Raw genomic sequence first — 16,590 nt, forward strand, 5'->3', positions numbered from 1 at the left:
TTAAAAACTGACAGAGCAGTAGGTCTGCTTTGAGGTTACATAGGTTAAACAGCAGCTTGAAAAAGGGACATGCACTTAAATTACAAACAGACTTCATTTCTCTGAATATTATCTAATGAAAAGGACCTCTGTTATGAATATAAATAATATAATCGTGTTGTGGGGGTGTGAAGAGCTGTGTGCATACTGTTGCATTTTGCCTTTGTGCAAAGACAGCATCAACCTAATTAACCCACAGAGTAATACTTAAGCATGCCTCTGAGTGATTTAAACTGACTCCTTTCATAAATCAGAGTTTCTGAAGGATATAATTAATCACATTGCATTGTTACCATGGTAGCTTCATATTAGAGTTCAGTATCTTGTGCTGGGTAATTATTAAGCTGTCCATGCATTTACATTAGAATAGAGATTTTTAGCACAACGTCAGCTACTTCCAAGATACATGGAGAAGGAAAGGAGTCTGATGGGGTGAAAACTCCAGAAACAATTGGAATATAAAGAATATTGCACTAAAAATGTTGTTCTTTGTAGTATGCTGTGTACTGACCCTGATGAAGGCCACAAGCGGAAACACATAACTAAAGGTATGCGTGTGTAAAAATGTGTTCAAACTTGTCTTCACCCACAAAAAATGTGCAAGCTGATCTACTAATGCAGCACACTGAGGGAATTACATATTTTTTTGTTATAACTCAATACAATTGTTAACCTCTTCCACTAGAACCTGATCAAATTTAATTTTGCGCTTGCAGCTTTCATCCTCATCAAAACTGTGCACGCAATTTCGTACCCTTTATTTGGGATCTTAGTAAATCAGGCCCATAGTGTTGCCAGAGACCACAAGTACGCCCATGTGCAAATTTCAACCTCAATTATTTATAGTTTGTATATTGTATTAGTTAGACATGAACCCTTCTTAACTATGGAGCGACACTACTCTCTGGGTTACTGTTGCTTTACGCCCCTGCATGCTCTGTTGTGACAACAGCAGAGTTGTCAGAGTTGGAAAAGAAAATGGGTAACCAACTAACTGATGGGTAACCAAAGACCAAAGTTAAAGAAGAATCGATGCAATGCAATGAATTTATTTTTTGGATTTGGCTGTTTATTTTCCTTATAAAACTCAAATTCTGCCTCTTATACATTCATCTGAATCACCAGTGGCAGATCGACCTCCTGGTCAAAGGTAGACTAGTCTCTTCAAAAAGAGTCTGGATTGAGACTTCTGCTCGATCTAAACATACGGTGTCCCTAATTAACTTGTAGTGACCGCATAACTCCATGCTTTACACACTTACATACTGTGATAACCTCACTGTACATTGCATTCTGAAGATAAGAAGTAAAATAACCCTTTATTAATCCCACAGCGGTGAAATTTGCAGTTACAGCAGCAAATGGGATTGTGCGATAGCAAGAAGCATCAGTAAAATAAAAGCATGGTGTAATAAATAAGTAAACAGACTTAATTCAATTCACATTATTATTATGCACATTTTAGTATATACTGATATTGCATGAGAGAATTTGTCAGTTTTGGTGTGTGTGGTCTACTGAGATCATTGTTGATTAAGTCTGACAGCAGCAGGAAGGAAGGACCTGCAGTGTCTTTCCTTTACATGCCACCATATTTTACAAACACATCCTTTCCTCGCTCTAAAAAGTATAACTGATTCCTCTGTATTATTTCCATGTAAATATGGTGTAGAGAATGAGTTCCTAGCTGTTCTGCTCATACCTCTTGCACTTTATATACAATTTGATTACTGCCAAAATCCTGTGATGACCAGATGTTCTTAACTGTGAACACTGAGAATCTCTGTTATTGACATTTGAGCAGAAAAAGTCATAATTGCCCTTTCAATCTGCCGTTAACCCTCACATCAAAAATCGTCATGATGCAGCTCACATTTAGATGACATTCTCTTAATTCAAGACTTACCATGCTTTGAATCGGTCCAACTGCAATTGTCTGCCATGACAACAAAGCTTTGACCAAGGACACTTCTCTCTCTCTCTCTCTCTGTGTGTACGTGTGTCTCTGTCAACGTATCTGTGATAAACACGTCGACAGCATCTGTTGTCTTGTTTAGTATGAAGCTATACAGGTGGAGCAAGATGTTCCTTCAAAGGGACTGGTAGAAGTCACAGGATGTGTGCTTTTGCAGAAAACCACAAACTGTTTTTAGACTGAGTATAATCTCATATGACTGAACCTCTTCTGACAATATTAAGGAATACAGGAACTGAAAACAGCATTCTTTTAATTTTATTTTAATTTGACTGATTAGTATCTAATTAATTTGTCACATTTTAATATTAAAGAAAAACAAAGTCAACACTTTTCTTGCAGATGGGAAACAGGTACATCCATGAGTCAGAAGAAAATGATGCATGAACTCATTAGCCAAATGCAGTTACACATTTCCTTTTATTCCAGTGGACACATCTCTTTATACACCTGTCAAGGCAGCTATAAAATTAAACTAACCACTGAGCAAGAAAAAGTCCATTAACAGCAGAACATTTTCACTTCAGGAGCAAGTTGATTTCTAATTATTTATTTATTTACATTCACAATGAACTTATAAAACTAAAGGAAACCTTTTCTCTGGAACTGAACTGGCTAGACCAGATTATACTGTTGTTAATGACAGTGTTTCTATGCACACCATTCAGGGCCCTGTTTCACCAAATTTGCAACATGCAAGCTGCAACTTGCAACATGACTTCATTTCCTCTCACCTTCATTTTGACACAATGTAACTAAAGAAAACACTATGTTTATGACCAGTGCGAAAGAATACGAGAGGAGTGTAACATACACAAATTCATCAGAAATTTGCAAGAAACATTTGTGGAAGGGGCAATGGTTTTGATATTACGCTTGATGTTTACAGAAAGCATGGCTTCTCAGCTGTCTGCATGCATCACTCAAATATTATCAAGGTTTTTCATTGTGAGTTTGTGTAGCCATATGTTTGGCTTTTCCACATACTTTAAATCTCTTTTATTTATGAGTGCTCTTGTCATTTAAGGATGAACTCAGTTTGTTGTTTGGAGTCTGCTGTTACCACTCTGCTAGATTTATCGTCTTCAGCTGATCACCAGCATTAGAAAGTGAGAGAAACATTACTTCCTTCACCATCAGATCATATCAATTTTATTAATGTTCATCATCCTGCATTTAGTTTTATTGTCCAATTATTAAGTAGCATGAGTTGAAGAATTACATCCACATAAAGTGACTAGATAAGATGTTTACATGCCACAGTACTCAGAATGATTTGTGACATCACTGTGACTAGTTTGGGAGCCAATCCTGGTCCAATAGTCAATTTACACAAGTGTGATGTGGAAGCTTCAGTCCTCCAACACTGAGAATAGACTTTACAGTGAAGTAGGAGACATGTTGTGTCCAGCAGTTTAACTTCTGAAATTAAATATATGTGCATATTTATAGATTGTGGAATCAGTCGAAAGAAGTACATTTAAATTTAAGGACTTAACAAGATCATTTTGTGTCTGTAAAAAACACATCACCCACAAATTAGTATTCAAAGTAGAGTATTTTAAATAGCCTACATCTTAAAACATGTCCGCAGGGGATCTTTACACACAAGTACAAATTACATTATATGGAAATATTCAGGATTTCTTATTTGCACAGAGAGATTGAGATTAAAACTACTGTATGGTAGCTTAAAATTGCTGTCAAATTTAAATCTGTGCTGACAAGTGCAAAACTCATAGACTACATAGTATGCAAACTGAGTGTGTAGAATGAGTATCTCAACTTATTAAAGTTTGCACAGTATTGTTTGGGAGCAGAAGTTTGAGTGAGTTGTCAAATGTTTGTCACATGTTATTTTACCATTATAACTGCGTCCCATGTAAATATAATCTTGATAACAGTAACCATAGAAAGAAATGAATGACAAAAATGTTCAAATTATGTAGAAGACTGCTCTGGCAGTCTGACCAATATGACTGGCTTATGCAAATGTTTATGATGTTAATTAATACACAAAGCTAATACAGACATTGCAAACAAAAAGTCTGGCTGATTGTGGCCCTGTCAGAGCTATGGGCTTAAGATGCAATCTGAGGGATGTATGGAGGTCTGAGGTTGGACGATCAGAAAAGTCTGAACAGACACTGGAGGGAAAGAAGTCAGTACAACTGAATGTGACATAATGAACATAAACTGTCTGCTCATGAACCAACCACAGTAAAAGTTTCAATCCTCACTACATTGCACTGATGTGCTGAAGGAATGAAGATGAGACCAGTTCAAGGAGACACAGGAACTTTTACCAGGCTAAATTTAAAAAAAACACAGACAAGCAAAATAAATATAACTTAACTAAAAATAACTTAAGACTTAAAACAAAAACAAAATAACATCGCACTATGAAATGTACACAAGGGCATATTTACTTGACAAGCAGCATCAGGTCCATTGATCCAGATCCCCTGATGGTGTCACAGAGTTATAGACTTATCTGCTGTGATAACAAAGAACCCTTTGATTCAGGTGAGGCTGGGTGTCTGGTGGCTGTAAAGAAAATATGCACAACCCAGTGAGATTACTGGCAATCATCAGAACAGATCAGCTGTGGAAAAAGCCGATGATGCTGAACTGAAATTATGTACACACCCAATGTGCTATCTTCATCCTGGAGCCATCAAACCTGGAGGATTAGAGGCCTGAATGAAGGCAACTGATGAGGGTCAGAGGTGATGAGCAGGAGGTTGAGCAGGTATCTGTTGTTTCTGTAGCTCCAGCTGCAGCAACTTCATCCGGCTGTCTGTGACTCTGCTTTTATCAAGAAAAAACGTATTCACAGATATAACATACATTAATAATCAGATATCTATCAGTTTTGCTGCTCCACATGCTGCCTCATAGTTCATCAGCAGCTGAATGGACCTGAACTGTACCTATTTCAGACAGAGAAAGGCAGGACTAGAGAAATCAGGATTTGCTGAACCTGTAGCCTGTTATCAAAACACAGGAGAGAGACAAAATTAGGAGTAGAGTATAAGCATGACAGAAATGACGTGAAAATAACACATTTCTGTGTAAAAGGTCAATAGCTTAGTTAAATCTCAGTGTGCAAGTTAATTCCAAAACAGGATAAACAAACTAATAACTCTTCTTTCTTGTGTCAGTACCAGTCTGGAGAGAGTCCATATCAGTTTCTGACAACTCAGACAAAAACATGCAGACCTCCCACACAAGTCATTTATATAACTCACACTTGTATTATTGAATTACATTATTTATTTATATTAGTAATATCATGCACACATGCATCTACTCTTTATCTGACAAAACCTGGCTTTGTTCGTCTGAATCAGTTTATCTGTTATTTGTCAGTCACAAATACAAGAGACAGCAGTATGGTAATTTGTTCCTGTTCATTGTCAGGGTTGAGAAGGTTAGGTTACAGATTACAAGTTACCCTATTTAAAATGTAATTAGTAATGTAACTATTTAAAAAATAATCAAAGCAAAGTACTTTTCTAATCTTATAATGAATGTTTTCAGCTGTTGGGGTAAGTGTACCCATCAAGCCCACCAAAATCTAAGTTCAGGTGTTTTTCATGGATACTGACATGATGTTTAAGGAAGATCATTTCTTATAAAGTGAGATTTATCTTTCATTTTAAATGTATTCATTAGTTCGTGTAGATTTTGGAATATAAAATAAAGATATTTTATGAAAAAAGTCAAAAGTCTGGCATGGACTGAATTGGTACTGTGACACCCTTTAAGCCCATGTATGTTCTAAATAAGCCCATGTCATGATTTATTTACAAAATATAAAAAATATATTGTTTTCAAAGAATTAAAAACAGCAATATATGTTATGTATTTAGTAACATGTAAAATATTTAAAATTTAAAATTAAAAAAAGGGGGGGGGGGGGGGGGCTCCTGTGCAAAATCTTAAAGGTCTGGCTTCAGATGTAACTCCCTTTGTAACCATCATTTTCATAACTGTAATTTAATTACAATTATTTAATTATTTTTTTCCTCAGTAACTGTAACGGATTACATTTACATTCAGTTTGTAATTAAATTACGTAACGCTTTTACATGTAACTAGTTACTCCCCAACGCTGTTTATTATTAATATCACTAATGTTATCGCGTGCTAAGATCATAACATGACAAACATGTTGACACTTAACAATGTTGAGTCGTTTCCAAAGCGGAAAAAACAGCTGAATACATGTCAGGAACAAATTTAGTGAAGACCAGCAGATGGATATGTGAACCATAGACATATACACACGTATATATGTCTATGACGTGAACGAATGTAAAGTTTCCAGCCAAGTTACTCATAAACTTGAATCGCCAAAAAAAAAAAAAAACTTGAATCGCTGCATCTGCTTCTTCATTTCCGGGGAGTCAACGAGCGGAAATACAGACAGCGCCAATCTTGTATTGAAACCCACACTTTGGTCGGAGGTGGAATTACATCCGAGGCTCACATTGCCCTATATTGGCACTCTCAAACAGGCGGGTCTAACGTCCTCTTATCCCGCCCCTTGCTCTGCTCCTGTCCTCTCTGCTCCTGAACGCTGATGTGTTACTAACTTCAGCCATCAAGTCTGCAAAAATGTACAATTTCGGATCAAAATTGCTGCTGCTGTTCCTCCTGGCCTTCCCCTGCGGATTAATATCCATCGGTAAGTCATGTTGGTTCTGTTTGACTCGGTTTATGTTTCCGCCTGTGTAAAGTTAAAAAGTTTGAACACAGCCTAACATATTGACGTGGCATAGCCAGAGAAGTATAATTACTTAGTCTGCCGTCTGTCTTCACGGCTGCTTTGCTAACATGAATGTATAAACGTTTTCTACATTATTTATCTAGAATTATGAGGCAGACTCGATATTCTGAAGTGAATGAAAATGACCGAGTCCTTCCAGCTGCTGCCGCTTGAAAAAATAACGCAAGTTAAAGTTAACTTGAGTCAAAGAGTCTCACTTTTCTGAGGATCAGAGGGGATTTCAGGCCAAAACAAAAGTTATACATTTTGGACAAAACAGTAAGCGGCTCCCTCTGGCTGGGACACGTCACCATAGATAAGATGGTAACCCGTGTTTCACATCTGTAGGGGGGCTTCATTGTTCTGCTGACTGATTACAGTAAATGTTAATCAATAGTTACCATTAGTTTGAAAATAGGCTTTTTTTAATCTAATCATTTATTTAAAACTGAATTTGAATGGTTGTGACGAGTACTACCAGTTAAATCCAAGCATAATTATGCTTGTCTGTGCTTTTTGCATTAGTTATCTTTTAAATGATAAGTTCTGACTGACAGCAAAGAAGATTCACATCTTTACTGCTACACAACAAAAGGCTTTCTCCACAAATAACCACCTAGGGCAGGCTGATATTAATCAAATCAATACATATATTTGATTAAATGGTAAAGGTTAAGTGTAAAAATTTAAGACCAGAAAAACATATTTCATCAGCATCGTGATGTTCACAAACCTTAATTTAATCGTATAACATAATACCATTTTGAAGCTTTCAACCTCCCCCTGTTGTCTCCTCGCAGGCCATGTCTCTGCAGAACCAGACTCTGCTGAGGACACTGAACCAGATGTTGCAGTAGATGAAGAGGAGGATGAAGAAGAGGTGCTTGTTGAGGAGGATCAGATACAAAACACGGTATGTATATTTTATCATACAGCAGCACACAAAGCAAAACCGTAGATTTTATATGCAGACAGTTAAGTTACTAAGTCACGTTGTATTGATCTTCAGGAAGGAGACGACGACGACTCTGAAGCTGCTGATAAACTGATGACTTCTCACCCTGATGCCGACACAACCATCATCTTCATGACAGGAGAAGGTTGGTCTGGCTCTCTTTTGCTTTGGTTTATCAATTGTTGAGATTTTACAGCATTAACACTCATAACATTTGTTGTCAATAATTGAAGCATAAAATTGAGTGAAAGATCCTTCGACTATATTTAATATGTATTAACATCTATTATAAATTTAGAGTTCCCTGCCAATGAAATTGTGAGGTTCCTGGTGGGTTTCACCAACAAGGGGAATCTGGATTTCACCGTTCAGTCGTTGGAGGCGTCCTTCCGTTACCCCCAGGACTTCCAGTTTTACATCCAGAATGTAAGTGGGATCTAAAATAAAATCACCATCAAACATCTCTTTTCATCTGTAGCTGAATGCGTAGCAAAGTAATTTAGAAGTGCAATCATTTGTTGAATGTGTTTTGATTTTGAGATTATCAAACATTTTTCTGCACCCTGTCTCAAAATTAAGGATGTGGTCATAGAATATTATTTTTTAATGTCTTTCTGAATGATGTAGAGGCTTATAAAATGCTGATTTGTAAACTCAAACAATTGAGGCCAAATAATCCAAGGGTTTGTTACAATTTCATGTAATCTCTTGGATTTCTATCATTTTTTAAAATAGGAGCTAGGTTTGCTGTCTGTCCTGCCACCTAGCAGAATAAATACTACTGGAAAACATGAACCATGTCCTAGTTTAAAAAGTCTTATTTTTTGACAATGTATGTGTTTGTGTAGTTCACAGCTTTGCCCCTGAGCACCGTTATTCAGCCTCAGGCTCAGGCCTCCTTCGAATACTCTTTCATCCCAGCGCAGCCCATGGCTGGTCGTCCATTTGGTCTTGTTATCCTCCTGAACTATCTTGACACTGAGGTAAGAACGTTTTTCATCATTTTTGGTTGGTGCTAGTTGTCTGTTCAGGCTGACTTTTTAGAGGCAAAAACATAGTGTGATGATGTTAGACTGTGACTGTCAGGATGCACCACAGGAAGGTTTTTTGGATGATTTATGCAAATTTATACCTGCAGAGACAATTTCCTCCATGTAAGCCTTCACAGCTGTATTTTTTTCCATTTTTGTGTAATTGAGACCACTGCTGGCATCTTGCGGTCATTCAGCCTGCTGAGCTTTGACTGTTGTTTTCATGCTGTTAATGAAGGACGCGAAGACTGCTGAGTCATCTGAGCAAAGAAAGTTCTTGAAAGTTTAAGGAACTCATTTATTTAAGGTAATTACTTACTGGTTGTTTTAATGTTTTCTTTAGGGCAACGTGTTCCAGACTGCCGTTTACAACCAGACTGTCACCATCATTGAGAAAGATGAAGGACTGGACGGAGAAACGTAAGGCTTTCTACTGCTGGGTTCATGTTTTATGCTATCATGTAAATACCTGATAATAAGAATGTACTTTCAGATGGTCAGTTGCTATTTATATTACATTACTGCAGTTTTATACAGGGAAGAGTACATGTGAAAGCACCAAAATGACTAAGTCTGAACACTAACTGTGGGCAGTGGGTGGAAAGCGCGTTTAATTACACGGGTCAAAAAGTAAACCTATTTCTGCATCCGAGCTTTATTTAAATAATGTTTAAATCTCAGTATTTTCCCACATAATACCATCAGAATCCAACTTTCTCACTATGCCAGCTTCCTCAAACTACCAAGCCTGTAAACGGAGGTGTGAAATTGGCACAAAGAGATTAGTTGTCAGAATTGTGCAGCTGGTGCGAGACACAGGAACTGTCACCAGCAAATTAGTCAAGCAAGAGAAAATGTTTTCCACCCAGAAATCTCAAATCGAGGCCCAGCTTGTTTCATTAGTCTTCACGCTCAAAGTTCTTGCTAAAAATGTGCAGTTGATGAAGGGAGCTATTTGCTTGAATAGTATTTGGTGTATGATGGTTTGTTTGTGCTCCAAAATCAATCATTTGCATGCATTATTTAGTCAATTAGCTGCAGAAGAGAGGTCATAGAAGTGTTTTTATACCACTCTCCTCAACTAGTCCAGTGATGAAAACTGTTCTTTGTTGCTAGAGATGTTTAAATAAAAAGCAAATCAAAAATCAAGAAACTGTGGAACTCTTTTATTGATTTCTATCCACTGATTAAAGAATTCACTTTGATTTATCTGCAGGATGTTCATGTACGTCTTCCTGGTTGGACTGGTAGCCCTGATGCTGTTTGGAATATACCAGGTCTTGGATTCAAGGACGGTACGTGTTTATCTTCAATCGGATGTATTTGTAATCATTTAGTTTTGTTATTACCAATGCATATGTAATGGGGTATATTTTACATGTAAAATCAATAGCTTTAAACAGGATAGACTGAGATTGAGGCAGGATATTCAATTAGATAGATTAAACATGTGATTTGTTTAACTTGTGTTTTTCAGAAAAAGAGACTCTCAGTGAAAATAGAGAAAGGCACCGTCGGGATGAACGATGTGGACATCAGCTGGATCCCTCAGGAGACTCTCAATGTCATGAGTATGTTCATTTTTATCCCCGACTGTCACAAGTAATAACACAGAGAATCCTTTTCACCTCTTTGCCTCAACATCCATTTCTCTTCCGTTACATCAAAGGTGATCTTTTGCTCATATTACTGTTACACTCTGCATATAAACAACTGATCTGTACATCCTGTCTTACAGACAAGGCTTCCCCTAAAACATCTCCACGTAAACGGACCAAGAGGACAGCCGGAGTAGATCAATAAAACTGTCGGTTTCCATCCATCATCATACTGTACGTCAGGCTTTCAAAGCCCATTTCCTAACCACAGTATCCCAGTTCCCATTCACAACGGACCAACATTTCTGGAGTCTTATTTCCAGCCTGAGCAAAGTGTTTAAGATGTTTGTATGGATTTCAGCCTGCTGCTCTCTTATCACGACCACAGAGCATCCTGGACACTGCTGCTCCGATCAGAATGACCATTTAGACACTAAAACAACTGAACCGTTGTTCATTTATAAAGGGATTTTTTTGACAGTATGTTTGTGTGAAAGTTAATTAAAGATAAACCAAAGTTATTGAAATCAATATGTCGTGTAAAAACATGGGAATGTGGTACAAACTGACCTCAAAAAGGTGAGAGAGGTGAATACATCAGTTCTGCCTATATGAATGCTGTGAAGTCATAATAATTGCATTGGAGATTAAACACTTTATTTGTTATCTGCCATATTAGGATAAAATTGATTTTATGACTTAAAAGCATTCATTCTCCTCCTCCTCTGTCATGTTAATGATCCGTACCGTATGTGAGGGGCCATGCAAACACCTCCTGTTAACAAAAAATAGATGCAATCCATTAAAACGTTTCCCACTGATGACCGTATGTTTGTACCATTCAGTGACATATGGTGTGAGGTAAAGTTTTGGTTTCATTACAGTGGGGCAATGGCAGCTGCAATCATTAAATAAACATTAAAACAGTGTTCTCTGGAGGTTTCTGCAGGCTAATCCACCTGTTTTTCACCAAAGAGTCTCAGTGGAGCATTTCAGACTCTTTAATGACTGCAAATGGTGCCGTCATTTGGATTGTTTGTGATTAAAAAAAAAACACCTTTTGGGGGGAAAAAAATAAAAGGGTGAACAAAATGTGTGTATTTTGTTTGTTTTCTTGGAAATTTCATCAAATGTGCTTCATGCAGTGATGTTGTGATCTGAAATATATGACAATGAATGATGCCTCTTCAGGAAATAAGGAGAAAAACTATGATTTGAGGTTTTTCAGAGCTTTTGGTATTACTTTATTCTACAGGTATGTAAATCTCAAATCATTTTTAAAATAAAAATATAACGTATTTAACAGAAATACAGCTAATTAAAAGAGACTGTTGTAATTGGTACACCAATTAATTGATTCCAAATAAATGCTAAGCTAGTGTAACCTAGAGAGCTTTTCAGCCAGTGTACAGCAGGTCAGAATGCAAACATGTGCATTTCGACTAAGGGCAAGCATACTATGCAACATAAATGATGAATAAATGTTCACGTAGGCTTAAATGGAGCAGTTATTTGAAGAATATTCCTCTGGAAATCCACAACTGCTTTTGTGTGGAGCCCCAAAGCTGTTAAAAGGTAGTAAACACATATCAGATGAGTCAAATATAAATACCTGAAAACATCAATAAATAATGCAGTTAGTTGATGATTTAAAAAATGTGTAAAGAGAAATATAAATCTGTACACCTTTCCAATTAACCGACAGCCAGTAGTTTTCTTCTATTTATATTTCAGTTCCTTCTTTTTTTAGCAGCATTTTATTGTATGTATTTGTGTCTTGAAACACATTTAATCATTATGTTACTTTTTCCCCCATGCAATTTTTCTAGCAATTGTCCTTATGTTCATAAAAGTAACATAACTTAAAAGTCACTTCCAAAAACGTTTTGTAAATAGAAATAAGTCAGCTTGTGATTGTTCAAAGTTTTGTAACCTTTGCTTTGTGGTGTGGACAGCACTGCATCAACCTCATGAATGAGCAGGATTATGATCTATTGAGATAGAATGATGGATTAAGACACATCAAGTGCGATAAAATGACTTCCTGGGAGTGCTTCGTGTGTTGTATGAAGGTTGCAGCAGGGTTGCGTGGTGGTTCCTCCTCGGGGAGGTGAGAGCTGTCCGGTGCTGAGAGGGGGAGATGAGCTCAGCGCGCGCCGGGGGGCAGGTAACGTCAGCAGTCGGCCAGAGCAGGGAAAAAACTGAACATACACCCACCAAGTGTGTGTATGTTTCTTTCTTTTTTTAAATCGCTGCTTAATCACTGATACACACCGGCACACATTAATAATGGGCAGCTAATCAGCCCCGCGTGAGTCAGCACCGCCTTTTATTCCGCTTTACCTCGGTTGCATGATCCCGTGCGCTCCACTTGGCTTGAAATGGGATGATATGGGATTTTTCATGTCGACGAAGATCGGAGGGATTCTTGCGTTTGCCTTGGGTAAGACATCTCTCGGTCCTCCGTGCTTTGGTTTCAGGCTGCGGACCACCTGGGATGCTTTATTAACCTTTACATCGTGTTATCTACCTGCATCAGAGATGTTACAGCTATGATTGCATCTTTATTTATTCCCATCATGGTTGTTGGTGATGTTGCATGGTTAAGAGACCTGTACAGCTTGGAGTACACACATCGACGAGAGACACTGGGTGCTACAGTAAGGGGATGGAGTGCAAAGCTTTTTGACATGCAACAGAATGTACAGAATTCTGTTTAATAAACAAGTTTTACCATTGAAATTGCAAACATCTTAAACAGAGCCACTGTCGATATATATATGTAAGGGCTGCAGTGGTCAGAGCACTGTTCTCAGCTTTCCACCCACTGACATCTGGTTTAAGTGAAGTTCAGGTGGCAGGACTACAAAATCTTTATTTAGGCTTAAGACGGGTTTAGGAAATGACAGACAAATCAGAAATCGAATGCAATATAATAAGGATTGTGCAAAAGTTGCACGAGCAAAAGCAGTGTTTAAAGCTCTAAGTGTGGAGATGAAGGAAAAGAGGAGCCAGATTGCAACTACCAGATGGCCTGTAATCCTAAACAGGACTGATTCACCTTTTTTAAAACTGAAAAACCACAAAGGCATCTGATATCTTTCAAACTAACATTTGAAAGAAGCAGTTTAAAGGCCAAACATCACACACTTGTAAAGCCTGATAAAAATAAATAAATAAATATGCTGTCACCTCACCTGTGTCTTCTTGTTTATTTCAGTGTTCCTGTCCCTTACTGTGTCAGGAGACTCAGCAGATGTGAAGTGTGAGAATATTTATAAGGACTTTTCTGATTGTGTCCTGGAGCTGGGAGACAGCATGGACAACTATCAGGAGAACGTGACCAGTGAGAGGGGAGTTGCGGCCGTGTGCAGGTGATAATACCTTTATCTGTAAGAGAAAGTGTGTGAACAGCATGCAGCATCCATTGATTGTGCACACTGGACTTCTGCGTTAATACTAACATATTTTCATGAGTGGGATTTTATTTGAAAAAAATAAGAAAAAGACTACTGATTAGTTCACTTTCATCCAGAGAGTGTAAGAACTGCACACTTCAAACCTTCACTGATCTACAGCACTGTGCATGAAATCATGTTATTTGTATGAAATAGTGCATGATTGAGTAGAATAATGCAGACATATGAAGTATGAGATATGCATCAAGACAAAATACTGGAGAGGAAAAGAGCATCTGCCATAATCTCAGAGGGAGAATACAGAAATGAATGGTGCTGAGACACTGAGCTATTGTACTAAATAATTTATGACTTTGCTGCAGCAGTAATGAAATTCCGGGGACGGTTTTTGTCATTGTTACTGCACACAGTCTACAACCCCAGCACACTGTATTGAAGACAAAGATTTACACATAAGGCTTCTGTTGAAAATTGCCCATTTGCAATATCATCTGTGATATTGTTTCACTCTGATACAGTTTCCATGGTAATCAAAGCTCAGTTTGACTTACTTGAAGCCACCGTAGCCATCTGAGTGATAGATTATTGGCAGGCAAATTAATCCACGACAGCCAACGAGCACGTCGGCATACTGTAGCAGGGATGAACTCTTGAGTGAAATGGCAGAAAGGCATGTGTTGATCTGATGATCTTTTTGTTTGCCACAGCCACTGGGAAGCTTTCCACACATGTGCCCTGACGGCGCTGTCCGACTGTCAGGAGGAAGTCAGCTCCATCTGGGAGACGCTGAGGCAGGACTCCAGGAAGATGCGCTTCCAGGGAAGTCTGTTCGACCTGTGCAGCCCCAGCTCTTCTCCCAGCATAAGTTCACCTCTTGCTGCACTTAGCCTGCCACTGATAGGAATGTTGATCACGACTGGGCCCTGTTGGTCCTTAGTATAGGTGGGGACTGAAGGGGAGTGGGGGGTGTGTGAGGAGATGGGTATGGTGAGGATGGCCTCAAATTCCCCCCTGGGGTTCAGTCCTCCTGAGCACAGCTGAAACCTAAAGCCACGGATTTAAGAGGGACGAATAATTTAATAAGGATTATTTTGACACAGAGCCACAGATGTCTGTGGCAAGTCAATCAATATTTGCTGTGATGAATAATGTTTGAAAACCTCTCAAATTACTTCAGCTTGATCTTCCCTTATGTCTAGAAGCTGGCAGAGTTGGTGAGAAAATTACATTTATGCCAATTTATCAGTCCACACAGGCTAAAGCAAACAAGTATCCTAGGGATTTCAGATATAATGCGAGCATAGTCTGATCAGCAGAGTCTACAGTCAGAAAGACACCTGTGGCTCTGAGTTGCCTAGTATATAAATATACAAGGGGTGGACACAATATCACGAAACCTGTAAAATCCGCCCTGCAATAAATACTATATTTGTGAAGATTATCATGGTCTGTTTTTGTGGATGTGATTTTTAAAGCATCATTTGTGGAGTTGTTGTAGCTGCTGGTTTCATATTGAAGACAGTGAGGTGTTCCTGGTATTGTGTCCACTTTCTGCTCTAAATTAAAGAAATAGTTCAACATCTTGGGAGTTAGACAAGAAGATTGATATCACCCTCCTTCATATTTAGCGTACAGTGATGGCAAATAAGTGTCTCTCAAAATGTCAAACTATTCCTTTAATTAAGAGCTACAGTTTATGTTAGCGCCAGACAAATTTTAATCTTCAGTGAGTTTATATCAATACAGCCAAGCCATCACAATGTAATAAGCACACACATTGCAAGAAAACTTTCAAAGATGCACTTAAGAGCAATATCTCAGCAAATCTCAGTCATTAGAAAACTATTTTGTTAAATTTGAGTTATTAGGTGTCACTTATGTTAAAGTTCAAACCAGACATTAATCTGAGAGAATTAACTACACCAAAGGTTGAACCTAACCAATGTTGGCATATACAAAAAGGTGAGAAGCCCCCTTGGTTCAAAGTGTAGTAAATGTTTGTGTAAGTGACAATCAAGCCACTTGTATACAACTTTTGACCCCTTTTCCCCAAAACACTTCAGCCCACTGAGGCTGATGTTGCACGGCTGCTACAAAGACACCAAAAACAGACATCAGACATTACTCGTTTTCACTTTTCCAGCTCCACTCTCGCTCTGTCAGAGGCTCACCCCATGCTTTGGTTAACTCTCACGCTCTCGTAAAACCTCTGACCTGTTGATGTTTGTGTAAAAGAGAATCTCAAGTGTGACTTTTCATTATTGTTACGCAAATGTCAGTTACACTAATGTCAGTATTTATCACTTTAACCGCAATGGGAAATTAAACTAAGTCCAATAATATGCAGTAGAGAAAGTAACAGCTGTTGTTTGTTTAATGAAACAGCATATTTTTGAGAATACAATGGCTTTTGTATCAATTATCCTTCAATTAAAGATCTATCCCTTAATGCGTTGCATAATTATGGTGCTTAAAATACTTATTTCTTGCATTTAATTGGTTTAATTTCGGGAACCGTAGACTTGATTTTACACAAAAATCACATTGAGCAGAGAGAAGAGTGAGCCTATATTCATCTACATCAGCTCAGGAGTGCTACAGTTATTATGGTATCACCACAACTCATCTGACATGTTTAGCCAATAAATCATGTGAGATATCACTAATCGTAATAGTATTTTAAGTATAGTAATTAGGTTAAATTTAATGTAAGAATATTTGATTTTGTCAGTTACTCCAATATTCAAAATTCAAAACAAATTAAGAATTAATAAGCAATAGAGTCAATCAGATTTGCAT

The 16,590-nt window shown here is 37.9% G+C and overlaps 2 protein-coding genes across 2 annotated transcripts; both read left to right on the forward strand.

Moving 5' to 3' along the window:
- The first annotated feature begins 6,546 nt into the window (after window positions 1–6,546).
- Window positions 6,547–11,464, forward strand: LOC133977811 (translocon-associated protein subunit alpha-like). Its single transcript, XM_062416099.1, has 9 exons — window positions 6,547–6,707; window positions 7,589–7,701; window positions 7,798–7,888; window positions 8,042–8,169; window positions 8,592–8,726; window positions 9,118–9,194; window positions 9,991–10,069; window positions 10,252–10,345; window positions 10,513–11,464. The coding sequence occupies exons 1-9, from the start codon at window positions 6,638–6,640 to the stop codon at window positions 10,575–10,577; spliced, it is 852 nt and encodes a 283-aa protein (XP_062272083.1). The 5' UTR covers window positions 6,547–6,637; the 3' UTR covers window positions 10,578–11,464.
- Window positions 11,465–12,763: 1,299 nt separating this feature from the next.
- LOC134003652 (neuritin-like) lies at window positions 12,764–14,733 on the forward strand. Its single transcript, XM_062442916.1, has 3 exons — window positions 12,764–12,815; window positions 13,593–13,746; window positions 14,499–14,733. Exons 1-3 carry the CDS (start codon window positions 12,764–12,766, stop codon window positions 14,731–14,733), a joined length of 441 nt encoding a protein of 146 aa, XP_062298900.1.
- Window positions 14,734–16,590: the final 1,857 nt, after the last annotated feature.

Source organism: Scomber scombrus, chromosome 3 (assembly GCF_963691925.1).
Source record: "Scomber scombrus chromosome 3, fScoSco1.1, whole genome shotgun sequence".
In the NCBI taxonomy this organism is placed as follows: domain Eukaryota; kingdom Metazoa; phylum Chordata; class Actinopteri; order Scombriformes; family Scombridae; genus Scomber; species Scomber scombrus.

What these genes read in the sequence shown, in the direction of transcription:
- LOC134003652 (XM_062442916.1), top strand. Translation starts at nt 12,764, where the DNA reads ATGGGATTTTTCATGTCGACGAAGATCGGAGGGATTCTTGCGTTTGCC. An exon ending in GATTCTTGCGTTTGCCTTGG is followed by an intron (nt 12,816 to 13,592) that starts GTAAGACATCTC and finishes TGTTTATTTCAG; the next exon opens with TGTTCCTGTCCCTTACTGTG. An exon ending in GGAGTTGCGGCCGTGTGCAG is followed by an intron (nt 13,747 to 14,498) that starts GTGATAATACCT and finishes TGTTTGCCACAG; the next exon opens with CCACTGGGAAGCTTTCCACA.
- LOC133977811 (XM_062416099.1), top strand. Translation starts at nt 6,638, where the DNA reads ATGTACAATTTCGGATCAAAATTGCTGCTGCTGTTCCTCCTGGCCTTC. An exon ending in AGGATCAGATACAAAACACG is followed by an intron (nt 7,702 to 7,797) that starts GTATGTATATTT and finishes ATTGATCTTCAG; the next exon opens with GAAGGAGACGACGACGACTC. An exon ending in GGAGACTCTCAATGTCATGA is followed by an intron (nt 10,346 to 10,512) that starts GTATGTTCATTT and finishes CCTGTCTTACAG; the next exon opens with ACAAGGCTTCCCCTAAAACA.